This window comes from Tachyglossus aculeatus, chromosome 2 (assembly GCF_015852505.1).
Source record: "Tachyglossus aculeatus isolate mTacAcu1 chromosome 2, mTacAcu1.pri, whole genome shotgun sequence".
Taxonomy (NCBI): domain Eukaryota; kingdom Metazoa; phylum Chordata; class Mammalia; order Monotremata; family Tachyglossidae; genus Tachyglossus; species Tachyglossus aculeatus.
The window spans coordinates 98,866,502-98,894,151 of NC_052067.1; the positions used below are offsets into that span (position 1 = coordinate 98,866,502).

Below are 27,650 nucleotides of genomic sequence, written 5' to 3' on the forward strand. Positions count from 1 at the left end.
GGGAACTAAGGCACAGAGAAGTGAAGTGACTTGCCCAAAGTCACACAATAGGAGGGAAGCCTGGAGGAAAATAAGAGAGGATCCGGGAAATGAAATCTGGGCCCGAAGGGGCTGTCAGAGAGAGCAAAGTGGGGGCAACATCGGCTTCACTGGCCAAACTCCTCTGAATAGGATTCATTCATTCATTCATTCCATCGTATTTATTGAGCGCTTACTGTGTGCAGAGCACTGTACTAAGCACTTGGGAAGTACAAGGTGGCAATATATACAGTCCCTACCCAACAGTGGGCTCACAGTCTAGATGTGCCACCAGAAGGAGGCAGCCGATGTCTTTTAATAATGGTCAATTCACTCATTCATTCAGTTGTATTTATTGAGCGCTTACTGTGTGCAGAGCACTGGACTCACTTGAAGGATTCAAGAGGGAAAAGCGGGTGAGTGGTTTAAGTCCATGGCACCTTAATCAACTGAAAACTGGTCAACCAGAAACCCCCATTCAAACTTCCTTGGCCACGCTCTGAGCGGCTTCCTAAAGTGATGGTATTTAAGTGCTCACTACGGGCAGGCACTGTACTAAGCGCTGGGGTTGGACCTAGTCCCGGTCCCACATGGGGGTCACAGTCTAAATGAGAGGCAGGACAGGTATTGAATCCTCTTTTTACAGATGAGGAAACAGGCACGGAGAAGCTCAGTGATCTGCCCAAGGTGTGTCAGCGGACAAGTGGAAGTCAGAGGGACCTGGGTTCCAATCCTGCCTCCACCACTTGCCTGCTGTGTGACTCTGGGTAAATCACTTATGCCTCAGTTCCCTCATCTGTAGAATGGGGATTAAGACTGTGAGCCCGATTTGGGACAGGGACTGTGTCCGACCTGATTAACCTGTACCTACCCCAGTGCTTAGCCCACAGTGGTGATAATAATAATAATAATGATGGCATTTGTTAAGTGCTTCTATGTGCCAATCCCTGTTCTAAATGCTGGGGGAGGATACAGGGTAATGAGGTTGTCCCACATGGGGCTCACAGTCTTCATCCCCATTTTACAGATGAGGTGACTGAGGCCCTGAGAAGTTGTGACTTGCCCAAAGCCACACAGCAGACAAGTGGCAGAGTCGGGATTAGAACCCATAACCTCTGCCTCCCAAGCCCGGGCTCTTTCCACTGAGCCACACTGCCTAAGTAAGCGCTTAACAAGTACTGTAAGAAGCAGCGTGGCTCAGTGGAAAGAGCACGGGCTTTGGAGCCAGAGGTCGTGGGTTCGAACCCCGGCTCCACCACGTGTCTGCTGTGTGACCTAGGGCAAGTCACTTAACTTCTCGGAGCCTCAGTTCCCTCATCTGTAAAATGGGGATGATGACTGTGAGCCCCACGCGGGGCAACCTGATCACCTTGTATCCCCCCCCCCCCCAGCGCTTAGAACAGTGCTTTGCACATAGTAAGCGCTTAACAAATGCTATCATTATTATTACTGTAATCATTTTCATTATTATTATTGACAGGGACAGGATTAGGCCAGGGCTTTTTCTGCGAGGCCCCGCTGCCTCCTTAAGATCATCATCATCAGTCGTATTTATTGAGCGCTTACTGTATGCAGAGCACTGTACTAAGCGCTTGGGAAGTACAAATTGGCAACATATAGAGACAGTCCCTACCCAACAGTGGGCTCACAGTCTAAAAGATGACTTATTCCCGAGGGAGGGAAGGAGCTGCAACTCCTCCGGGGTTCTTGCCGTGCCGGTGGGCCACGTGGGGACGGGGGGAGGGTTGCTCATGAGCCTGCCCTGCCGCTAAGAAGGTAAGTCAAGTCCAGCGGGTGCCCTTCCGGACACCAACTACTGACATTTGCTATCGATCCCCGTTTATCAGGGTAGCGCTAGTCCATCCCTAGAGACAGATTAAGAACCGTAAAGAGATCACTTGTATATATGTATCACTTGTATATATGTATATATGTTTGTAGATATTTATTACTCTATTTATTTTACTTGTACATATCTATTCTATTTATTTTATTTTGTTAGTATGTTTGGTTTTGTTCTCTGTCTCCCCCTTTTAGACTGTGAGCCCACTGTTGGGTAGGGACTGTCTCTATATGTTGCCAATTTGTACTTCCCAAGCGCTTAGTCCAGTGCTCTGCACATAGTAAGCGCTCAGTAAATACGATTGATGATGATCTTGGCTTGGCTTTTGACCTGCTCTGCCTGTTAAGTCAAGGCTGGGAAAGGGCGGCAGGATATCAGGCCCTTGTTAAGACGGGTTCATTCTTGGTAACCGTTTCATCGGTGAGACTAGAAGTGCTGTCAAGAGGGTCTTTTGGACCCAACACAGAGCCTAGGGCAGGGTGGGCCTCAGAGAGATGGGCAGAGGGGATTGGTGAACCCCCCAACCTCCCCTGCCTGGCTTACTACTGAGTCTCAAGCCAGATTGGTGTTCCAGCCATCAATTAATCAATGATTTTTTTTTTTAAATAGCATTTTGTAAGAGCTATGTGCCAAGCACTGTAATAATAATAATAATAATGATGGCATTTGTTAAGCGCTTACTATATAACGGGCACTGTACTAAGAGCTGGGGTGGATACAAGCAAATCGGGGTGGACACAGTCCCTGTCGTCATCATCATCATCAATCGTATTTATTGAGCGCTTACTATGTGCAGAGCACTGGACTAAGCGCTTGGGAAGTACAAATTGGCGACATATAGAGACGGTCCCTACCCAACAGTGGGCTCACAGTCTAAAGGGGGAGACGGAAAACAAAACCAAACATACTAACAAAAGTGGGGCTCACAGACTCAATTCTCGTTTTCCAGATGAGGGAACTGAGGCCCGGAGAAGTGAAGCGAATTGCCCAAGGTCACATGGCGGACAAGTGGTGGAGCCGGGATTAGAACCCATGACCTTCTGATTTCCAGGCCCACCATGCTGTGCAGTGGGGTAATAATAACTACGGTATTTGTGAAGCGCTTACTATGTGCCAAGCACTGTTCCAAGCACTGGGGTAGGTACAAGGTAATCAGGTTGTCCCACGTGGGACTCAGTCTTAATCCCCATTTTACAGATGAGGTAACTGAGGCAAGGAGACGTTAAGTGGCTTGCCCGAGGCCACCCAGCTGACGAGTAGCGGAGCCGGGATTAGAACCCACGTACTCTGACTCCCAAGCCCGGGCTCTTTCCACAGATACAAGATAATCAGGTTAGACACAGTCCATGTAATAATATTAATATTAAAAATCTTGGTACTTGTTAAGCACTTACTACGTGCCAAGCACCGTTTTAAGGGCTGGGGCAGATACAAGGTAATCAGGTCGGACACAGTCCCTGACCCACATGGGGCTCACAGTCTTAATCCCCATTCTACAGATGAGGTAACTGAGGCACAAGTGATTTGCCCAGTCACACAGCCAAGGGTCAGATCCTTCTGACTTCCAGGGCCATCCGTTATCCACTGGGCCACACTGCTTCTCATTTAACGAACCCTTACGGTGTGCGGAGCAGTGTACTAAGCGCCTGGGAGCTTATAACAGTTGGTAGACCAGGAGCATACTGTGGAATCCAGCAGTGGGTGACCATGGTCAGACGACCTGGGTTTTATTTAGTCCCAGGTCGGCCCCCAGACTGCCTCTCTGGCTCTCTTTCCTCTTCTGTAAGATCAATCAATCAATCAATCCTATTTATTGAGCGCTTACTGTGTGCAGAGCACTGTACTAAGCGCTTGGGAAGTACAAGTTGGCAACAACTTGTAAGATGGAGGTAGGCTCCCAGCCTCTTTTGGCTTAATGGATAGAGCACAGGCATGGGAGCCAGAAGGACCTGGGTTCTAATCCTAGGTCTGCCACTTGTCTGCTGGGTGACCTTAGGCAAGGCACTTTACTTCTCTGGGCCTCAGCTCCTTTGTAAAATAGGATTAAGACTTTTAATCTATTTTTATGGTATTGATGCCTACTTGTTTTGTTGTCTGTCTCCCCCCTTCTAGACAGTGAGCCCATTGTTGGGTAGGGATTGTCTCTATTGCCAAATTGTACTTTCCAAGCGCTTAGTACAGTGCTCTGCACACAGTAAGTGCTCAATAAATACGAATGAGTGAATGCATGACTGACAGGGACCTTGTCCAACCCGATTATCAGCAGGGCTCAGTGGATAGGACATGGGCCTGGGCGTAGGAAGGTCATGAGTTCTAAACTCCGCGCTGCGACTTGTCTGCTGTGTGACCTTGGGAAAGTCACTTCACTTCCCTGGGCCTGCGACCTCATCTGTAAAATGGGGATTGAGACTGTGAGCCCCACTGTGGGACAGGGACTGTGTCCAACCGGATTTGCTAGTATCCACCCCAGTGCTTAGTACAGTGCCTGACAAACAGTAAGCGCTTAACAAATACCATTATTATTTAGAGAGGACAACATTCATTCATTCATTCATTCAATCGTATTTATTGAGCACTTACTGTGAGCAGAGCACTGTACTAAGCGCTTGCTCTGCGGCCAGGTGAGAGGGCTGTGCTAATGACCTCTGTAGTGTTGGTCCGTGGCCCTGGCAACGTGCCCCGTAGTGAAAAGCCACCTTTGGCACAGGCTGCTGGACCCTCAGTCAGTCTGTTGTATTTATTGAACTCTTACCTGGTGCAAAGCACTGTACTAAACGTTGGGTTTTGGATGGCCGGCGAGAGGGAGGGCCCTGGGGCCTTGCCTTCTCTGGGCCAGATATGGACAGGTACGGACTCGACTGTAGCCCCTGTGAATGGGCAGTATGGCGTAGTGGATAGAGCAAGGGCCTGGGAATCAGCAGGTCAAGGGGTCCAATCCCTGCTCTGCCACTTGGCTGCTGTGTGACCTTGGGTGAGTCCCTTCACTTCTCTGGACCTCAGTTACCTCATCAGTAAAATGGGGATTGGGACTGAGAGCCTCACGTGGGACAGGGACTGTGTCCGACCCGATTTGCTTACATCCGCTCCAGCGCTTAGAACAGAGCCTGGCACGTAGTAAGTGCTTAACTACCAAAATCATTCTTATTATTATGGACGGGGGAGGAGGGGCGGCGGTGGGGACAGGAAAGGCTGGCGTGAGCCGCTGTCCCCCTGCATCCGTGACGTGAACCATTGGCCACTTGACTTCAAGTCATTTTATTTCCTCTAGTGGGGAGGAGGAACAGGATGAAAACACCTCCTCCACCAGTTTTCAGAGGAAGGGAATTGAGACCCCCCCCCCCCCCACCCCCAGGGGCAGTTGGGATTAAGCTGGAGCAGGCTGGCTGTGAGCCAGTCCAATAATAATAATAATAAAAAATCAATAATAATGATGATTATGGTATTTAAGCACTTACTGTGTGCCAGGCACTGTTCGAAGCACGGGGTGGATACAGGCACATCAGGTTGGACGCAGTCCCCTATCCCACATGGGGTCTCAATCCCCATTTTACAGATGAGGTAGCTGAGGCCCTGAGAAGTGAAGTGATTCACCCAAGGTCACGGAGCAGACAGGTGGCAGAGCCGGGGTCTAGACTTTGAGCTTGTTACGGTCTGGGAATGTGTCTGCTGATTAATAATAATGGCATTTGTTAAGCACTTACTATGTGCAAAGCACTGCTCTAAACGCTGGGGCGGATTCTAGACTGTGAGCCCACTGTTGGGTAGGGACTGTCTCTATATGTTGCCAACTTGTACTTCCCAAGCGCTTAGTACAGTGCTTTGTACACAGTAAGCGCTCAATAAATACAATTGATTGATTGTTTGAAGGTGATCAGGTTGTCCCACATGGGGCTCCCAGTCTTCATCCCCATTTTACAGATGAGGTAACTGAGGCACAGAGAAGTTAAGTGACTTGCCCAAAGTCACCCAGCTGACAAGCGGCGGAGCCGGGATTTGAACCCATGACCTCTGACTCCCAAGCCTGTGCTCTTTCCCCTGAGCCTATGTGGTACTCTCCCAAGTGCTTAGTACAGTGCTCTACACAGAGTACGCGCTCAATCAATACCATCGATTGATCGAGCCGAGCCGTCGGGCAAACATCCAAGCCCGGAGTCCCAGTAGACTGGGTTACAGCGCGCGGTCTCGGGGCAGAATAAAATCTGATCGGAACTTACATTATTTTACTTGTTAAATAAAACCCTGAGGAGATTGCACACAGGACGAGCTGCAGCCCGAAGAAGTGTTGGCCCCCTGGAAACGCCCCCAACCCCACCCTGTCACCCGGCAGGCACAGCGGGCATCGGGGGCTTTGTAAACTGACTGAGGACGCGTCCAGGCCTCGGTGGAGAATCCTCAGACTCATCAATCCGTTCAGAGGTGAGCGCCGGGCACCGCCCTCTCCCCGCCCCGCTCTCCCGGCCGGTGCCGCGGCCCTCGTGCCAGCCGGCAGCGCCCACCCGGGTGCCCTCACGGGTCCGCGGTCCCGGCGGCAAGATGGGCTGCTTTCAGACAGTCCCTCGGGGCGGAGTACCCGTCATCCCTTGAGGGGTCCACCTGGGGTGCGGAAGGGTCCGGAGTGCCCCAGACCGGGGCGGGGAGGCCGCTGCCTCCCTTGGGCCTGTCGTAGTCCCCTGCCCCGGGCTGGGCGTAGTCACCGTGCCAGGCGTCCGTCCTGCCCGCGCCGGAGAGGCCGCCGGCCGAACGGGTGTGGGCGGCGGTGGCCGGGGGAGGGACGCGGTAGCCGTCCTCCGGCGGGAAGGTGGGCCCCCTGCTCCGGTGCCGCTCCACGATGGGCGTCGCGTATTCGGGTCCCCGGCCGGGCAGGGGCAGGGCGTACTCGTGGCGGCCGGCCCAGGGCGGGCGGGCGGCGCGGCCTCCCGGCTCGCCGCTCCCGTCCTCCGCCTCCGTGTCCATGGGCTTGAAGGTGGAGCCTTTCTTGGTGACCGTCCCCGTCAGGAGGGGCTGGTGGTACTCTAAACCTAGGTGGAGAGATGCGCCAGCTGCAGATGGGCCCCCCTTCCCCATCAGCCCCAGCCGGACTTTGGGAAGCAAAGATGGTGGCTGATCCCCCCCTCTTCTGCCTCTCCCGGTTCCCGACTGCATCAGTTATCCTGTATCTGTCCCAGGACTTAGAATAATAATCATAATAGAGAAGCAGCGTGGCTCAGTGGAAGGAGCACGGGCTTTCGAGTCAGAGGTCATGGGTTCGAATCCTGGCTCCGCCAATTGTCAGCTGTGTGACTTTGGGCAATTCACTTAACTTCTCTGTGCCTTAGTTCCCTCATCTGTAAAATGGGGATTAAGACTGTGAGCCCCCCATGGGACAACCTGATCACTTTGTATCCCTCCCAGCGCTTAGAACCGTGCTTTGCACATAGTAAGCGCTTAACAAATGCCAACATCATTATTATTATTATTATTATAATGGCATTTATTAAGCGCTTACTCTGTGCAAAGCGCTGTTCTAAGCACCGGGGAGGTTCCGAGGGGATCAGGTTCTCCCCTGGGGGGGGGGCTCACAGTCTTCATCCCCATTTTACAGATGAGGGAACTTAGGCACAGAGAAGTTGAGTGAATTGCCCAAAGTCACACAGCTGACAATTGGCGGAGCAGGGATTAGAACCCATGACCTCTGACTCCAGACCCCGTGTTCTTTCCGTTGAGCCACGCTGCTTCTCTAACGGTGCCTGGCACATAGTAAGTGCTTATCAAAAGCCATCATCATCATTATTATTATCACCCACGCTCCGTTCATCTCACCCATCGATCCACTTTAGGCCTATGGGATCTGTGTTTTCCCTCTTTGTTCCCACTGTATGCATCTAATCTCAACCGGGCCTGTCTCCTCTATTAAGAACAGTAACACAATCAGGGTGGTACTCGTTAAGTAATAATAGTTGTGATATTTGTTAAGAGCTTCTTGTGTGCCAAGCACCGTTCTAAGCGCTGGGGTGGATACAAGATCATCAGGTTGGATGCAGTCCCTGTCCTACATGGGGCTCAGTCTTACCTAGTATCTACCCCAGCGCTTAAAAACAGTGCTTGGCACATAGTAAGTGCTTAACAAATACCACCATTATTATTATTATCATTAATAATAATACAGTGCTCTGCACACAGTAAGCACTCAATAAATACGATTGATGATGATGATAATAATAATCCCCATTTTACAAATAAGGCAGCTGAGGCCTAGAGAAGTAAAGCGACTTGCCCAAGGTCACCCAGCAGACATTCATTCATTCAATCATACTGATTGAGCGCTTACTGTGTGCAGAGCACTGTACTAAGTGCTTGGGAAGTACAAGTTGGCAACATATAGAGACGGTCCCTACCCAACAACGGGCTCACAGCCTAGAAGGGGGAGACAGACAACAAAACAAAACATGTGGACAGGTGTCAAGTCATCAGAATAATAGAAGTAAAGCTAGAGGCACATCATTAACAAAATGAATAGAATAGTAAATATGTACAAGTAAAATAGAGTAATAAATCTGTACAAACATATACAGGTGCTGTGGGGAGGGGAAGGAGGTAGGGCGGGGGGGGAGGAAAAAGGGGGCTCAGTCTGGGAAGGCCTCCTGGAGGAGGTGAGCTCTCAGTAGGGTTTTGAAGGGAGAAAGAGAGCTAGCTTGGCGGATGTGCGGAGGGAGGGCATTCCAGGCCAGGGGGAGGACGTGGGCCGGGGGTCGATGGCGGGACAGGCGAGAATGAGTACGGTGAGGAGATTAGCGACAGAGGAGCGGAGGGTGCGGGCTGGGCTGGAGAAGGAGAGAAGGGAGGTGAGGTAGGAGGGGGCCAGGGGATGGACAGCCTTGAAGCCCAGGGTGAGGAGTTTTTTGCTTGACGGGGTTAGAACCCACGTCCTCTGAATCCCAAGCCTGTGCTCTTTCCATAAATGCTTACTATGGGGCAAACACTCTATTAAGCACTGGGATAGGTGTCAGGTCAGATACAGTCTGTCCCACGCGGGGCTCACAGTTTAGGAGGGAGAAAAGGTATTTGAATCCCCATTTTACAGATGAGGAAACAGGCACAGAGATGTTAAGTGACTTGCCCTAGGTCATACAGCCAGCAAGTGGTGACTAGATGGTAAACTCCTGGAGAAGGTCTACTGAAGGGTCCCAACCGCCGGGTATGGGGGTCTGGGCAAGACAGGATCACAGTGCAGCGCTCTGCACATGCTAGCTGGCCTTAGGAGGTGCACAGCCCAGTCGATAATACCGCAATTACTACTGTTATTATAGAAGAGTTTGAGGCAATAATAATAATCGTGGTATTCGTAAGCATAAGCACTGGGGTAGATTCAAGGTAATCAGGTTGGACACAGTCCATGTCCCTCATGGGGCGCTCAGTCTTGATCCCCATTTTCCAGATGAGGGCACTGAGGCCCAGAGAAGTAAAGCGACTTGCCCAAGGTCACACAGCAGACAGGCGGCAGAGCCGGGATTAGAACCCACAACGTCTGCCTCCCAGGTTCGTGATCTTTCCACTGGGCTACACTGCTTCAGGCGACTACGAAGGAGGGGAGACAGGGGCAGGCCCGCCCCTCGGGCCCGTCATCCCGCCGCCCACCCTGCTGACCCCGGGGGGCCGGGCTGGTGGTTGGCTACCGATCATGGCGCTGGTGACCAGATCCAGCTTCGGAGGGGCCTCCTTTTCCGGCACGTAGCTGATGGTGAACTCCGTCGACTGGTGCTTCATCTGCCTCCAGCAGCCTAGAACCAGAGGACGCCGGCCCGTTGTAAACCGCTATCCCCACAAACTGGCTTTCCCGGGGAAAGGACAGACCGGGCATCCCCCCCGCCGGCCCACACCAAGGCCTGGAGGGAGGGATAGCCACGGGAAGCGGACACCCCTGGGCAGAAAACCTCCCCCACTCATCCGTTTCCCACAGCGGCAAGACGCAGACCCGCAGTTCTCCACCTGCCTGATTGCGGGGCCGCCGCTGCTCTGTACCCGCTCCCTTTCAGCTTCCTCCTGTGATAAAGAAGAAGACCATCCCCTCAGAGGGCCGCCTCCGTCCTTTCCCTCCCGCAGAGCTGTCTCGGGTGCCGGGGCCCCCCCGATTTGGAGTCCCCGGGGATCTCCTCGCCCTGCCCCGGGGACCGCCGCGGCCCCTGGTCCAGGGGTCAAAGCCAGACTAGGTCCTTGATGACAATACCACAGAGCCAGGGGGGTTCTCCGGCCCCAAATTGGAGGGTTTGGGGTGCCAGCACTCAGCAGAGATGGGGCCTTACCCAGGAAGTGGCAATTTGGGGCTCAGATGCCTCAGGCCCCATCGCACCTGTAATGAGTCCACTGCCCAACTTGCTGGCCCGGCAGTGCCCAGGCAGGCCCATACCTAGGGTGGGAGCCGCCCTTTTAAACTCAGGGCATTCCCGAGGATGGAGCTGGGCACACGTATCTGGAGACTCTGAGCACATCGTCTAAACTGTAAGCTCGTTGTGGGCAAGGAATGTGCCTACCAATTCTATCATGTCGCAATGATGATGATGGCATTTATTGAGCGCTTACTATGTGCAAAGCACTGTTCTAAGCACTGACTCTCCCAAACACCTAGTACAGTGCTCTGCACACAGTAAGCGCTCAGTAAATACCACTGATTGACTGATTGATGCAGCCACGTGGGTAGGGGCACGGCTCTTGAGCTCCCAAATTGGCCCGGGCTTGGGTCTGATCTTCTTTGTGGCAGTGGGGCCCTAGTGACATCATTACAGGCTGGGGGGGGGGGGGTGTTCTATGCTCTACAGCCCCCCTCCCCTCTTTTCTTTATGGTATTTGTTAAGCACTTACTGGGTGCTAGGCAATTTACTAAGAGCTGGGGTAGATAGATACAAGCTAATCAGGTTGGACACAGTCCATGTCCCACATAGGACTGGCAGTCTTAATCCCCATTTTACAGATGAGCCTCAGACTGAGCCCCCTCCTTCCTCTCCCCCTCCTCCCCCTCCCCTCAGCACCTATATATATGTATGTTTGTATTTATTATTCTATTCATTTTATTTGTACCTATTTATTCTATTTTATTTTGTTAATATGTTTTGTTTTGTTCTCTGTCTCCCCCTTCTAGACTGTGAGCCCACAGTTGGGCAGGGACCGTCTCTGTATGTTGCCAACTTGTACTTCCCAAGCGCTTAGTGCCGTGCTCTGCACACAGTAAGCGCTCAATAAATACGATTGAATGAATGAGGTAATTGAGGCCCAGAAGTGAAGTGAGGTAATCGAGGCCCGGAGAAGTGAAGTGACTTGCCCAAAGTCACCCAGTGGAGCCAGGATTAGAAGCCAGGATCTTCCGCCTCCCCGCCCCCGCTGTCCCCATCGGCGACACACGGACTCAGGCAGGGCAGGACCCCTGTCCAGCCCCGCATCCCTTCCGCCGCCCTGGCAGAAAACGGAGGCGGGCGACAGACCTGCGCAGGGTGGTATAGACCACGGCTCCGGCCACCAGCAGGCTCACGCACAGCCCCAGCGGGATGGCTAGCGTCTGAAACTCGAACCCTGAAACGCACACACCCAACACTGGAGGCCGGGACTCGGGCCCCGATGCCAAGCGCGACGGGATGGGCGCCCCGGCCGGGCGGGGTGCGTGTGGCCGGAGGGGATGCCCGTGCCCACCCTGGGAAGGGGAGCGCCCGGCGTGTGGGCTGCAGGCGAGGACATTGGGGCAGGGTCAGGCAGATGAAGACCTCGGGATTGGGGGCTCATCCCCCCTCCTCTTCTCCTCCTCCTCCACCCGCTGGGTGGAAGACCAGACCGGCCCACACTTCGCTCTCCCCGGACCCCACCCCGCCTGCCTTCAGCTTCCACGGGGCCCCCCAAGTCTCAGTCAAGGGGCCGGGGTGGGGATCCTACTTGGACGGGGAGGCCGGGAGGCCACTGCGGGATAACAGAACCCAGAAAAAGATGGCTTCTTCCCCGTGCTGCCCCCTCCATGGGGTCTGCTGGCTTGGGGTGGATAGAGTCAGCTGGGTAGGGGCAGGAACCGTGATTACCGGGCAGGGACGGTACGTTGGAGTAGACCGGCGACCCTCCCCACCCCCCCAGAGGTACCTAAATCCGTCTCCACCGCCGGGACGAGCTCGGTGACCGGCCTGTCCTCCTTCCCGTCCGAGACCCCGGCGCTTCCGCCCGGCCCGTGACGCCCAAAGGAGTCGCCGCTTCCTGCTGGAGAGAAAGCGGGGGCTCGGGGGCTCGGGGGGTGCAGAGCCCGGCCCGGACCCCGGAGGGGGCCCCCAGGTGTGGCGGCACAGCCCAGCAGGCTCACCTCGAGGGCTATGCCCTTGTGCCACGTCTGGGGGATCAGCCGCACGTAGCGGGCCTCGATGGGCGGGATGAGGTTATTGCGCACCGGGTCTCGGAAGTTCACGTTGCCGGGGAAGATCTGCGGGAGAGGACGGCCGGTCCGTGTTCCCCGCCCCGAGAGGACTGCTCTCCATCCTTCCTCCCTTCCTCCCTCCCTCCCAGGGGGCTGGAGGCAGCAGGAGCCTTCAAAGGGTGTGAACGGAGCCACCGGGGGTGTGAACTAGACTGTGAGCCCACTGTTGGGTAGGGGCCGTCTCTATATGTTGCCAACTTGTACTTCCCAAGCGCTTAGTACAGTGCTCTGCACACAGTAAGCGCTCAATAAATACGATTGATTGATTGAACAGGCCACCATCTCGGGTAGCCCCATCCAAGGACCCGGGATCCTCCGAACTGCCTCACGGCCCCAGCACTTTGCAGATGGAAAACCTTCAGTGGGGGCCGCGGGGAAGGACCTGTCTCGAGCTAGGCTTGGGATGCGGTGGCCGTGCAGCCAGAGGCAGGCACTTGCCCAGCTCCCCATCGCCCATCTCGCCCCCGGAAGATGAGCCACGGAGGCAGGGGACAGGCAGGGGAGACTGAAAACGTCCAGAGCCCTTTCCCCGGCCTTGTCCGGCAGTCCGCTCGCCAAGAGCTAGCTCACTCACTTTCTCTTTGTTGCTCATAACCTCCTTGTAGCTCTGCCACTTCGAGTTGTTTTTGAAGTTCAACACGAAGGTCTCGACGTAGGAGATGGAGTTTGGCTGAGCTGACCCCGTGGTCCAGATTCCTGGAGGAAGAAACGCGATCCGGCCGTTAGTGTGTCCTGAGACAGACGGGGATGCCCCATCCCAATCCCGGCCAGCCCTGCTGGAGCCCTGAGGGGCAAAAGGCAGAGCATTTCAAGTTCCGGAAACGATGACAACTTTCCGCGGGAGTCAAGATTCTCCCAGACAGGGGGGGCCGAGCTGGGAGAACAGGAATCCACTTTCAACCTTTTACTCTTCGATTCAGCTCCCTGCGGGGAGGCCGTTTGGCTTACGGAAGGAGGTCCGGGTTCTAGTCTCAGCTCTTCCACTGGCCCGCTGGGCACCCTTCAGTAAGTTCCTTAGCCCTAGTTTCCTCATCTGAAAAATGGGGGAAAAGAATCACTGCTCCCGGGGGGGCTGTTGAGAGGACAGCTTTTAATAACTGCGGTATTTGTTAAGCGCTTACTTTAGTGTACTATACTGGACTGGGGTTGTTATACTGTGAGACATTCAGGTCTCACATGGGGCCAAGGAGGAGGAGGGAGAACAGGGGCTGAATCCCTGTTTTGCACAAGAGGGAACTGAGGCACAGAGAAGCCAAGTGACTTGTCCACCGAGGTCACAGAGCAGGCAAGCGGCAGAGTCGGACATGGCCTAGTGGATAGAGCACGGGCCCGGGAGTCAGAAGGACCTGGGTGCTAATCCCAGCTCTGACACCTGCGTGCTGTGTGACCTTGGGCAAGTCCCTTCACTTCTCTGTGCCTCAGTTACCTCATCTGGAAAATGGGGATTACCACTGTGAGCCCCATATGGGACAGGGCCGGTGTCCAACCTGATTAGCTAGTACCCACCCTAGCGCTTAAAACAGTGCCTGGCCCGTAGTAAGTGCTTAACAAATGCCATTAAAAAAAAATTGGAACCCAGATCCAATGTCTCCCAGGTCTGTGCTCTGTCCACTAGGCCACACAACTTCCCAATTTGATGTGAAAGCACAGCTTTACTTCAATTTATTCTGATAACTTGACACCTGACCACATGTTTTGTTTTGTTGGCTGTCTCCCCCTTCTAGACTGTGAGCCCGTTGTTGGATAGGGACCGTCTCTATATGTTGCCAACTTGGACTTCCCAAGTGCTTAGTACAGTGCTCTGCACAAAGTAAGTGCTCAATAAATACGACTGAATGAATGGACCGAAAAAGCATCCTGCCTAATTAAGGGCTTATTGTTCCTGCGATGATGAATACTTAGACACCACAACTAAAAATTATAAGTCATTGAAACACGCATCCTCAGTGCCCTGGAAAATGGGGACGATGCTGTCGGTCCTTCCCCGCTCACCCGGATGGTGCCAACTTTCCCACTGCAGCTGAGCTCTTTGGAGATTCCAGGGTCAGAGACCCCCCCCGCCCCCCCAGCTCCCTCATCCCATCCCCGCTTCTTCCCCCACCCCCGAGGGCGCCTACCTGTTATCCGCTTCTTCTCTCCCAAGTCTATTTTGAGCGACTTGCGGGGCCCGGGGGAGCCGGGGCCGCGGCGGCCATCGCTCCCGTTGCCTGTAGCCCTCGCCGGCTCCGGAAGCTGCAGCCGACCCTCCTGGCCGGGGAACCACCGCACCACTCTCCCGCTCGGGCCGGCCTGCGGCCTGGGGGCCGACGTGGCCGTCTGCCGGCTGGCGTCCACCTGCAGCAGGTCGCTGCAGCCTGTGGGAAGAGAGACCGGCAGGCCGTGGGCCGGCCGGAGGGAGGGACGGTCCCCTCGGATGTGCTTCCCCGACTTGTGTGATCCAAACCGGATACTGCGGGGGACTGAGGGTCCGGGGCCCATCTCCGACACGCATCACAGCAGCAGGGGTGGGGTCGGAGGCGGGCATGGCCTATCCACCCCCTCCTCGTCCCGGCCTCTCAACTGAGGGAGAATGTGGGACACCATTGTTCTAGCAGGACCTCAGTCAGGGTCTGGACTGCCCACCCCTCCACGAGCCTCATCTCCGCCAAACGGCGGGGCTTGTTCCCGTCGTCGGCACGGCTGAGGTCGTGGCTAATGACAGAGACGGGGCGAGACAAGGAACCGGGCCTATTGCCGAGGGATCCGCCCGTTGCCACGCTGAGCCCTGGCCGGGCCCCCGCAGCTGCCCGTCCCACGGACCGTTGCCCCGAGGGACGGCTTGAACTCAGCTGGGGGAAGCAGTGCTGGGGACCGAGTGGGGGATGAGTGGAAACAAATCTGGTTTTATTATTATTACGAATAATAATAATAATGGCATTTGTTAAGCGCTTACTATGTGCCAAGCACTGTTCTAAGCGCTGGGGTAGATACAAGGTAATCAGGTTGTCCCACGTGGGGCTCACAGTCTCAATCCCCATTTTACAGACGAGGTAACAGGCACAGAGAAGTTAAGTGACTTGCCTAAGGTCACATGGCAGACAAGCAGTAGAGCTGGGGTTAGAACCCATGACCCCCAAGCCCGTGCTCTGGCCACTAGGCCAGGTTTTGCACAAATGCTCAGGGTAGGGACAGCACCCTGGGCTGGCCCGACAATGGGCCACTCACCATCTGAGATGAACAGAAACCTCCTGTCCGACAGGGAGCCCCTGGAAGGAAACAGGCAAGTGGGTCGGCGGGATTCGTGGTCGGCTCCCGCGGGCACCTGGAGATCTGGGGCGGAGCCTCCCCTGGGGACCTGCCGCCCATCGGGGCCCGCGGCCGGTCGCGGCCGGTCAGCGGCCGGCCAGCCGCTCCCCCCGCCGACCCCGGCTGCCGGACCCACGTACTCTCGGGAGGAGACGCCGTTGGCCCGCAGGCCCTCGTAGTGACTGATCCCTTTGAGCTGCCGCACGTTGATCTGGCCGCCCAGCTCGTCGGCAAGCACCCCGGCATGGATGGCCGCTTTGCACAGGACAGAGGTCTGAAACACAAACACACGGGTGAACGTGCACCATCACCTGCGGGCGCAAACACACGCCAACCCACAGACACACTACTGCTACTGTCTGACAACGATGGGGATCAGCTGCCTCTCTGCTCTGTCCCCTGCTTCTTCCCCCACCCACCCCCAAGGCTGAATGCTTCCCGACCGTCTGGTCCAGACAATCCCAGTGGCTGGACATTTCCTCATGGCAAATAGTACGCAGTTCAATGCTCAGCACTCACGGTGGGCGCCCAGCACAGCGCTCTGCCCTCACAGCGTGCCCCATCCATCCCCCATCTCCCAATCTCTCCCCACCGCCCCGTTCCAAGTACTCACGTCTCTGTATCCAGACTCCACGTTTCCGGAAACTTCCCCTGCAATGTCCCGGCAACCAGCAGGGCAGAACTTGCTGCAGGGAAGAGAGGGGAGGGGGCTGGCTGAACTGACACACCCGAGGATGGGGACCCCTGCCCTGCTTACAAACAGCAGGAACCTCCATATCTCCATATCCCCGACCCCTTGAGGTTCCCCTGGACCTCCCTCCAGAACCCCTGGATTGCCTGGACTCCCCTCAATCCTCCAGTTCCCCTGGATTTCCCTCTCCTCTCGCAGTTCCCCCGGATCCCCACCCAGAACCCCTGGACTCCCCCCGACTCTACTCCTGCAGCTGCCTCATAATAATAATAATGATAGCATTTATTAAGCGCTTACTAAGTGCAACGCACTGTTCTAAGCGCTGGGGAGGTTACAAGGGGATCAGGTTGTCCCACAGGGGGCTCATACTCAATCCCCATTTTTCCAGATGAGGGAACTGAGGCACAGAGAAGTTAAGTGACTAGCCCAGTCACACAGCTGACAAGTGGCAGAGCCGGGATATGAACCCATGACCTCTGACTCCAAAGCCTGTGCTCTTTCCACTGAGCCATGCTGCTTCTCCATAAATCCAGGGAAGAACTTGCAGGGGATACGGGGTGGCCGGCCCCTTCCTCTTGCCCAACAGGGACTGCTCCAATACAGGAGAAGCAGCACGGTGTAGTGGTTAGAGCATGGGCCTAGGAGCCAGGAGGTCATGGGTTCTAATCCCGACTCCACCACTTGTCTGTTCTGTGACCTCGGGCAAGTCGCTTCACTCTTCTGGGCCTCAGTTACCTCACCTGTAAAATGGAGATTGAGACTGTGAGCCCCACGTGGGACAGGGACTGCGTCCAATCCGATTTTCCTGTTTCCACTAAGGTACAATGCCTGGCACATACTAAGTGCTTAACAAATATCATGATGATGATGATGATTATTATTGTTAATAATAATTCATGCTGCTTCTGGGTTAAAATGTTCCTATTTCTTTTCTCAGGGCAGCACTGCCTCTGTGGATTCTCTCCTTCTTGAGGACCCAGATGGGCCTGAGGTTCATCAGAGTGGGGACTCCCAAAGTCCGCTGAGAGGAGGGAGACGGTCACGGCGACCCCAAGCATTTGGTCCTGACTCTTCCAGACCTGGGGGCAGGGTGTGTCGGAAACCCGGGCATACCTGAAGTTTGTTTGTGAGAAATGGCTCCCCTTCTCCAAGCAGGTGATTAAATCTGTTGTAGACAAGAATGCCGTGTGAGCGGTAAGGTGGCAGCTAACCCTTTCCCAAAGGGGACAAGGTTTGAAAGGTGCCCCACCTCCCCACTGAGGTGCGCCTGCCAATCCGGTGCTAAACAGAAGACCAGGTCCTGTGGGTTTAGAGTTCCTCCTTCTCCTCCTTTATTTCCTCCTCCTCCTCTTCCACCTCCATATTCCCAGTGCCCCTAGGAGTGGAAGGTGAACCCACCACCCCCGTGCTAAACCAAAGACCAAGTCCTGTGGTTTTGGTATTATTCCTCCTCCTCTTCCATCATCTCCATATTCCCAGCACCCATAAGAGTGTACTTTCCAAGGGCTTAGTACAGTGCTCTGCACACCGTAAGCGCTCAATAAACTCGAGTGAATGAATGAATAAATAACCAAAGATTTAGTCCTGTGTTTTGGTATTCCTCCTCCTCCATCATCTCCATATTCCCAGTGCCCGAAGGAGAGGGCGACGGGCCTGCCACCCTAGTGCTAGATGGAAGACCAAGCCCCGTGGTTTTCCATCATCTCCATGTTCCCAGTACCGATAGGAGCAGGGGATGTTCCCTAGTGTTAAACCAAAGATCAAGTCCTGTGCTTTTGGCGTTCCCTTCCTCCTCCTTTTCCTCCTCTTCCTCCGGGTTCCCAGTGCCACAAAGGCCAGGCTACCTGGCGGGAAGTTGTGAGTTTCCCGGAGCCCATACCTGGGTGGTCGCTGCTGGCGTAGGACAGCAGAAATCCTCTCCCGGAAATGAGGGATCCACTCTCGAAGCGGACGGTCACCTCGTTCGTGTCCAGGGCGATCTCTCTGGACTCAGGGAGGCCGCTGCAGTACAGCCCTGGAAGCAGGAACACAAGAGACTGGGTTCATTCATTCACTCAGTCGTATTGATTGAGCGCTTACTGGGTGCAGAGCGCTGTACTAAGCGCTTGGGAAGTACAAGTCGGCGACATATAGAGACGGTCCCTACCCAACAACCGGCTCACAGTCTAGAAGGGGGAGACAGACGACAAAACAAAACATGTGGACGGGTGTCAAGTCATCAGAATAAATAGAAATAAAGCTAGATGCACATCATTAACAAAATAAGAGAATAGTAAATACGTACAAGTAAAATAGAGTAATAAATCTGTACAAACATATATACAGGTGCTGTGGGGAGGGGAAGGAGGTAGGGCAGGGGGATGGGGAGGAGGAGAGGAAAAGGGGGCTCAGTCTGGGAAGGCCTCCTGGAGGAGGTGAGCTCTCAGTAGGGCTTTGAAGGGAGGAAGAGAGCTAGCTTGGCGGATGTGCGGAGGGAGGGCATGCCAGGCCAGGGGGAAGTCGTGGGCCAGGGCAAGAATGAGGTACGTTGAGAAGGTTAGCGGCAGAGGAGTGGAGGGTGTGGGCTGGGCTGTAGAAGGAGAGAAGGGAGGTGAGGTAGGAGGGGGCGAGGTGATGGACAGCCTTGAAGCCGAGAGTGAAGAGTTTTTGCTTGATGCGTAGGTTGACAGGCAGCCACTGGAGATTTTTGAGGAGGGGAATAACATGCCCAGAGCGTTTCTGCACAAAGATGATCCAGGCAGCAGCGTGAAGTATAGACTGAAGTGGGGAGAGACAGGAGGATGGGAGAGCAGAGAGCAGGAAGGCAAGGTTACTTAGGACAGGCCCTCTGCAAGTGGGGAGGGCTACTTGTTTCAGGGTCACCATTCTTGTTGTCATCAGGATGTACTGAGGGCCTGGTGTGGGAAGGGAACTGAACGGGCCTGCTGTTAGCAGAGAGCACCGGACCAGGCATCTACAGGGTGCGGAGTGCTGTCCCGGAGGCCTGCTGGGAGTAGAACACTGTACTGGGCACCTGCTGTACACAGAGCACCATCATCATCATCATCATCATCAATCGTATTTATTGCACCATAAAAGTGCAGGATATGAGAGCTTCCAATCTAATGGGTGAAACAGGCAGGTTCAGCAGGAGCAATAGGGAAAGCTGGGAATCCCTGCTAAACTTGGGGACTTGCACTGGGGGAACCAGGAACAGCTGCCTCTCCAGGAACAAAACTACACCTGTGACTGCAAAACTGGTCAATCGATCCATCAGTAGTATTTATTGAGCACTTACTGTGGGCAGAGCACTGTACTAAGTGCTTGGGAGAGTAATCAATCAATCAATCAGTCGTATTTATCGAGCACTTACTGTGTGCAGAGCACTGTACTAAGCACTTGGGAAGTACAAGTTGGCAACATATAGAGAGGGTCCCTACCCAAAAGTGGGCTCACAGTCTAGAAGGGGGAGACAGAGAACAAAACAAAACATATTAACAAAATAAAATAAATAGAATAGATATGTACAAGTAAAATAAATAGAGTAATAATAAATAAAGAGTAATAGAGTACAGTATAATAGATTCGGTAGACACGTTCCCTACCCATAATGAGTTTACAGCATAAAAGGAACAGTAATAGCAATGACGGTGATAATCTGTATGACTTTATTTTCCCTAATCCCCTTCACATCCCTTAATCTCAGTTCATCCTCCCAACCTCCCTGCGGGGTAGAGAAAGGCGGGGATTATTCTCCCCATTTCTCGGATGAGGAAACTGAGGTCCAGAGAGAGAAGCAGCGTGGCTCAGTGGAAAGAGCCCGGGCTTTGGAGTCAGAGGTCATGGGTTCAAATCCCGGCTCCGCCGCTTGGCAGCTGTGAGACTTTGGGCAAGTCACTTCACTTCTCTGTGCCTCAGTTATCTGTAAAATGTAAAAGCCCCACGTGGGACAACTTGATTACCTTGTAGCTACCCCAGCGCTTAGAGCAGTGCTTGGCACATAGTAAGCGCTTAATAAATACCATCATCATCATCATCATCATTAAAAGGCTTGCCCACAGCAGACCGAGGCAGAGCTGAGACTAGAAGCCCAGTGGCTCCGGTAAGTTTGGCCTCTAGAAAATCTCCGAAGCAGAAAAATCTGGATCCAACTGAGCGGCGTGGCCACCCTGGGAAAAGATGTTGGGTGGGGGAAGTGAGCTGGGGAGAAACATGTGCTGGCTTGATGCCAGCCTGGTCCCCTAGGAGGGCAGGGAGGTATTTGTTAAGCACTTACTGTGTGAGAAGCACTGTTCTGAGCACTGGCATAGAAACAAGCCTATCAGGTTGGTCATAGTCCATGACCTACATGGGCCAGGAAATGAGTAAGAATGAGAGAATGAGAATTGGAGCGTGAGAATGAGAATGAGAATGAGATTCCTCAAAAATCTCCAGTGGCTACCAATCAATCTGCGCATCAGGCAGAAACTCCTCACCCTGGGCTTCAAGGCTGTCCATCACCTCGCCCCCTCCTACCTCACCTCCCTTCTCTCCTTCTCCAGCCCAGCCCGCACCCTCCGCTCCTCCACCACTAATCTCCTCACTGTACCTCGCTCTCGCCTGTCCCGCCATTGACCCCCGGCCCACGTCATCCCCCGGGCCTGGAATGCCCTCCCTCTGCCCATCCGCCAAGCTAGCTCTCTTCCTCCCTTCAAGGCCCTGCTGAGAGCTCACCTCCTCCAGGAGGCCTTCCCAGACTGAGCCCCTTCCTTCCTCTCCCCCTCGTCCCTCTCTCCATCCCCCCCATCTTACCTCCTTCCCTTCCCCACAGCACCTGTATATATGTATATATGTTTGAACATATTTATGACTATTTATTTTACTTGTACATATCTATTCTATTTATTTTATTTTGTTAGTATGTTTGGTTTTGTTCTCTGTCTCCCCCTTTTAGACTGTGAGCCCACTGTTGGGTAGGGACTGTCTCTATATGTTGCCAACTTGTACTTCCCAAGCGCTTAGTACAGTGCTCTGCACACAGTAAGTGCTCAATAAATACGATTGAGGATGACTGATGATGAATGAGAACGAGAACAGGAAATGAAAAGCACCGTGGCCTAGTGGATAGACGATGGGCTTGGGAGTCAGAAGGACCTGGGTTCTAATTCCGGCTTTGCCACTTATCTGCTGTGTGACCTGGGGCGAGTCACTTCACTTCCAGCGCTTAGAACAGTGCTTGGCACATAGTAAGCGCTTACTAAATGCCATCATCATCATTATTATTATTCCCTGGGCCTCAGTTACTTCATCTGTAAAATGGGAATTAAGACTGTGAGTCTCCTGTGGAACATGGACTGTGTCCAACTACCCCAGCGCTTAGAACAGTGTCTGATACATAGTCAGCGCTTATCAAATGCCATACAAAAGAGAGAGAAGACAGCAAGGGAGGCTCTTGGGAGTAGAGAGGCCATGAGAAGCAGCGTGGCTTAGTGGAAAGAACAAGGGCTTGGGAGTCAGAGGTCGTGGGTTCTAATCCCAGCTCTGCCACTTGTCAGCTGTGGGACTTTGGGCAAGTCACTTATCTTCTCTGTGCCTCAGTGACCTCATCTGTAAAATGAGGATGAAGACTGGGAGCCTCACAAGGGATAGCCTGATTACACTGTATCTATACCAGCGCTTAGAACAGTGCTCGGCACAGAGTAAGCGCTTAACAAATACCATCATTTATCTTATTTTGTTTATAAGGCTTGCAGGGGAAGCGCCAGCCTCTGCCCTCTCGACCGAAGGGCCTTCAGGGTGCTTGATCTTGGCTCGGGGGGTGTCTATAGTGGTGGAGAGGGAGAAATTCATCAAGGGGATTGTCAAGGGGCAGCTCCAACTGGAAAGGGGCAGAGGGAGAGGGGAAGTGGCTACATGGGCCCGGCCGCATCTTCGGGACGAGGGCAGATGTGTGGGACGCGGGCGAGGGAAGGTTCAGTCGCCAGGGCATACAGACTCGAGGGAAGGGAGGCAGACCAGACCTGGGGCAGAGGCTTGGAGAGGTTGGGGTGGGCGCAGAGGGGAGCGGGAGGGTCACCCCGTGGTCTGGGCAGGGAGGTTGGAAATGATGGACACCGGCGGTGGGGCCGACGGGGAAGGGGGACCCCAGGAGGAAACAGAAGGCCGGTAGTTTGGGGAGAGGGAGCAGGGGGATTGGCGTCAGAAAAGTCCCCACAGCCACGGCCCTGGAGCTCACACACTCAGGGGGCCTCATCCCTCCTTCCTGAAGCTGAAGCTGTCTCCCGCTCTCTTCCTCTGGGCTAAAATTAGCCGCAGGATCTAGTAAACAAGGGCTGGAGAGAGAATGGGCAACAGAGGGCGGGAGGACTGCTCCAGCTGGGCTGGAAAGGGTTTCAAGGGGCAGGATGTTCAGACCAAACAAACGAGAGGAAACCCGTCTCTCTCCAGCGGTGGGGAGGGGGACGAGGGTCGATATGGGATCCATTCCCACAGGAAGGCCTGCAGCCAGAAACACCAGCAGGCCCCAGAGGGGGTTTGGGCAGACCCGCGGGCGGGAAGTCCACCCTGGGACGCTCTTCTGAGAGGAAGGTAGATATGGAGAGGGGAGAGTTAGGGGGGTTGGACGGTCCAACCTAATGGTCAGCGTGGGTGTCCGGGAGGGCAACTAGCACCACAGTTCCTCTAACCGAACTGGTGCCACTGTCATCCCTGGGTTGGATGGGAGCACCCCTCCCCACAACACCCACTCGGGGCCCAGGGCAACAGCAGCTCTGCAGCTGGCTACTGCAGGTGTCCCCAGTGCCCGACCCCCTTGGCAGCCAGCTGCGGTGACAAGTTGAGTCCTCCGCAGGTGGCGGGGTGTGGGGCTGGGGGAGGGCGGCCAGGCCCAGCTGTTGGTACGGGAGCCAAGCTCAAAGTCCTGGCTGGTTGCCTTGGCTACCGCAAGGGCTGCCGGGCTGCTCATCCGATCGGGAGAGGGCCCCGCTCAACCCCCGACAGGAAGGAAGGTTGGGGTTCGTCAGACTGCTGCCCCGGGGGCCTCCAGGGGAGAAGCAGTGTGGCCTAGTGGATAGGGCACAGGCCCGGGAGTCACAAGGACCTGGGTTCTAATCCTGCCTCCACCACTTGTCTGCTGCTTCGTGACCTTGGGCAAGTACTTCACTTCTCTGTGCCTCAGTTACCTCACCTGAAAAATGGGGATTGGGACTGTGAGCTCCATGTGGGATAGAGACTTTGTCCAGCCTGATTAGCTTGTATCTACCCCAGCACTTAGAACAGTGCTTGACTCTTAGTAAGTGCTCAATACCATCATTAGTATTATCCTTATTATTATTATTATGACTGTGAGGGGGAATTACAATTAAGAGGGAAGGAGTTGGAATTTGACTAATACATCATATTAGACTGCTTCAGACTAAATTCCTAGAGGGCAGGGAATGTGTGACTTGCTTGTGTGATACTCTCCCAAGCGCTTGATACAGTAGGTGCTCACTACATAGCACTGACTGACTGCTCTGAATTAAGGAGTGTTAGAAAGGTCCCTGCAGGAAAACGGCGTTATCTGGAAACCAACTCTACATGGCATGCCCTCCCTCTGCCCATTCGCCAAGCTAGCTCTCTTCCTCCCTTCAAAGCCCTACTGAGAGTTCACCTCCTCCAGGAGGTCTTCCCACACTGAGCCCCCTTTTCCTTTCTTCCTCTCCATCCCCTCCGCCCTGCCTCCTTCCCCTTCCCACAGCACCTGTAAATATGTTTGTACAGATTACTCTATTTATTTTACTTGTACGTATTTACTCTTCTATTTATTTTGTTAATGCTGTGCATAGAGCTTTAATTCTATTTGTTCTGACGACAATGACACCTGTCTACATGTTTTGTTTTGTTGTCTGTCTCCCCCTTCTAGACTGTGAGCCCGTTGTTGGGTAGGGACCGTCACTATATGTTGCCGACTTGTACTTCCCAAGCGCTTAGTACAGTGCTCTGCACACAGTAAGCACTCAATAAATACGATTGAATGAATCTGGTGGAGATAGGGTGTTTCTACCCACCAAACAACCGTGGAAACTCCCCGCGACTCAGCCACGGAGATGTTTTGGTGGGGCAAACCCGGTCTGGGCCGTGAAGCATTTCGGCCGGCGGTCCAGACTCGCCCTTGGGGGCCGGGGGAAGCGGAACGGTTGGCCGGGGCGGCAGGAGCGAGAGAACCGAGTTCGATTCCATCATCAGGGGAAGCCAGGGGGGCAACTCACCGCGGGGGCACCCAGTGGGTAGGTGGACTCAGAGGGGCACGGGAACCCCGACTGCTCCTCACCTCATCCCAACCCGGCCTCCGGACGTACCATACCGAGCCGTGGAGCTGCTCAGCAAGACGTAGTCCGAGTCACAGGACTGGGCTTTGATGTCCAGGTCTCCGAAGCGCAGAATCAGCCGCTTGCCCGCGGGCACCGAAATGGTCCTCTCACACACGGTGTGGTTGGGGCACGTGCCGGGGTAGTTCTTGGAGGCCAGCGTGCCGCTTTCCCGGTGGGTCACCGTGTGGCCGCACCCGTCGCCTGTGGAAGCGGAATGGGAGGAGTGGGTTTCCATCGGGGAAGTGGGGAGGAAGGAGCCAGTGCCTTCCCCCGCTTCCAGCCGACACTCTGGCCCCGGAAAATCGGGTCCCAAGTTTCCAACCACCAGGTCCCACGTCTCGCCCCTTATTCCAAGCCAACCGGGCACTGTGGTTTTTCTGGAAAGGCGCTGATAAAAGTTTTTGTGTCTCAGAGGACGAGAGGGACAACAGAGAAGCAGTGTGGCCTAGTGGAGAGAGCACAGGCCCGGGAGTGAGAGAAACTGGGTTCTGGTCCCAGCTCGTTAAGTGACAAGCCACTTAACGTCCCCTCTAGACCATAAGCTCGCTGTGGGCAGGGAATGTGTCTGTTTATTGTTCTAGACTGTGACCCGTTGTTGGGTGGGGACCGTTTCTATATGTTGCCGATTTGTACTTCCCAAGCGCTTACTACAAGGTTCTGCACACAGTAAGCGCTCAATAAGTACGATTGAATGAATGAATGTTCTATTGTACTTTCCCAAGCGCTTAGCATAGTGCTCTGCACACAGTAAGCGCTCAATAAATAAAATTGAATGAGTGAATAAGTGGAGGCATCCAGTACTGGGCTCTGCACCCCCCGGCTCCCAGTACCGATGGGGGTCAGTCACAGTACAACATATCCAGAAGCAGAAAGGGAACCTGGAGGATTTGTCCAGATGGAGGCCTCCTCTCCTATCATCATCATCAATCGTATTTATTGAGCGCTTACTGTGTGCAGAGCACTGTACTAAGCGCTTGGGAAGTACAAATTGGCAACATATAGAGACAGTCCCTACCCAACAGTGGGCTAACAGTCTAAAAGGGGGAGACAGAGAACAAAACCAAACATACTAACAAAATAAAATAAATAGTATGTTTAGTATGGGTACCATAGTATGGCCCTCTAGACCATAAGCTCCCTGTGGGCAGGAAATGTGTCAATTTAGTGTTCTATTGTTCTCTCCTAAGAGCTTAGTACAGCAGAGTAGAGAAGTAGTAGAGAAGCAGCGTGGTTCAGTGGAAAGAGCCCGGGCTTTGGAGTCAGAGGTCACGGGTTCGAATCCCATCTCTGCTAATTGTCAGCTGCGTGACTTTGGGCAAGTCGCTTCACTTCTCCGGGCCTCCGTTTCCTTATCTATAAAATGGGGATGAAGACTGTGAGCCCCCGGTGGGACAACTTGATCACCTTGTAACCTCCCCAGCGCTTAGACCAGTGCTTTGCACATAGTAAGCGCTTAATAATGCCATCATTATTATTATTATTATTACAGTGCTCTGCACACAGTAAGCTCTCAATACAAATGACTGATTGATGCCTCCCCAGCAGGCCAGGCTGCTTAATGGGTCCGAGGCAAGGTCCGGAAAGCCGTCACCCCTTGCAAGAGGCTGCCGGCCCTTGAGGAGAACTTTGCCCCTGTGGCCTGCTCCAATTCCCTCCCTGAAGAAGCCCGCTGTGCCAGCCGCAGCTCCCTCAGAGACCGACTTGGCTTTGCCCTGCCCTCCCCATAAGGCCCAATTCCGACGAATGGCAGAGGGAGAGGGTGCGGCTGTCTCAGAGAGGAGAGGAAGGCAGTCACATATTGGGCCGGGGTCTCCAGGGCCTTCTTCTGTGCCCGTGAGCCCACTGTTGGGTAGAGACCGTCTCTATGTGTTGCCAACTTGTCCTTCCCAAGAGCTTAGTACCGTGCTCTGCACACGGTAAGCGCTCAATCAGTACGACTGAATGAATGGTGCTCAAGCCGGGACAGGTTTTTCCGGCCCGTTGCGTGAGAAAACTGTCTTCCGTGAGAAAACGTCTTCCTGCGGCGGAGATCAAGGGCGCTTTCGAAGGCTGTGATCTCATAAAAGACGGGGCTGGCCAAGGCCACACTGAGCCCACGGGTCTGCCCAGCCCGCGACGGCCTCCTCTTCTGGGTGGGTGGGCCGGCCGGCCGGGGGCAGGGCAAGGGAGGGGTCTCCGGGACACTGGTCCGTTGGTGGAGGACCTTGGATTTCTCCCAAAGGAAGGTGAGAAGGTGGCAGCCTCGGGGGTGGGGTTGGTCTCCTCAGTGCCTCATCCGTTGAGCAGCCGTAGTAGCCCACTAGGCCTTAATAATAATAATGATAGCATTTATTAAGCGCTTACTATGTGCAAAGCACTGTTCTAAGCGCTAGGGAGGTTACAAGGTGATCAGGTTGTAACTGATCACTTAGCCACTTAGTAGTTATAGAAGCCCACTGGGCCTAATCCGCTGAGCGGCCACAGAAGCCCTCTGTGCCTCATCTGCTAGGCGGCCATAAAAAACCCCCGCCATGCCTCATAATAATAATAATAATAATAATAATGGCATTTATTAAGCGCTTACTATGTGCAAAGCATACGATTGAATGAATGAATAGGGACCGTCTCTATATGTTGCCAACTTGCACTTCCCAAGCGCTTAGTCCAGTGCTCTGCACACAGTAAGCGTTCAATAAATACGATTGAATGAATGAAATGTACATATTTATTACTCTATTTTACTTGTACATATTTATTCCATTTATTTTATTTTGTCAATATGTTTTGTTTTGTTGTCTGTCTCCCACTTGTCTCCCAGAGAAGTCTGTCTCCCAGTCTGTGAGCCTGCTGTTGGGTAGGGACCGTCTCTGTATGCTGCCAACTTGTACTTCCCAGGCACTTAGTCCAGTGCTCTGCACACAGTAAGCGCTCCATAATATGATTGAATGAATGAATGAATAGGGACCGTCTCTATATGTTGCCAACTTGTACTTCCCAAGCGCTTAGTCCAGTGCTCTGCACACAGTGAGCGCTCAATAAATACGATTGAATGAATGAATGTTCTAAGCACTGGGGAGGTTACAAGGTGATCAGGTTGTCCCACGGGGG

General features: G+C 53.9%; 1 protein-coding gene across 1 annotated transcript in view; it reads right to left on the reverse strand.

The window, feature by feature from the left end:
* Positions 1-6,271: 6,271 nt before the first annotated feature.
* DCBLD1 (discoidin, CUB and LCCL domain containing 1) overlaps positions 6,272-27,650 on the reverse strand; it is a 61,268-nt gene continuing 39,889 nt past the window's right edge. Inside the window, 15 exon segments of the mRNA XM_038762663.1 lie at positions 6,272-6,879; positions 9,514-9,618; positions 9,831-9,880; positions 11,314-11,401; positions 11,954-12,284; positions 12,853-12,974; positions 14,396-14,632; positions 15,483-15,523; positions 15,704-15,837; positions 16,177-16,249; positions 17,368-17,419; positions 18,134-18,268; positions 24,552-24,764; positions 26,155-26,275; positions 26,548-26,775. Coding sequence (XP_038618591.1) covers positions 6,272-6,879; positions 9,514-9,618; positions 9,831-9,880; positions 11,314-11,401; positions 11,954-12,284; positions 12,853-12,974; positions 14,396-14,632; positions 15,483-15,523; positions 15,704-15,837; positions 16,177-16,249; positions 17,368-17,419; positions 18,134-18,268; positions 24,552-24,764; positions 26,155-26,275; positions 26,548-26,775 — 2,538 coding nt within the window.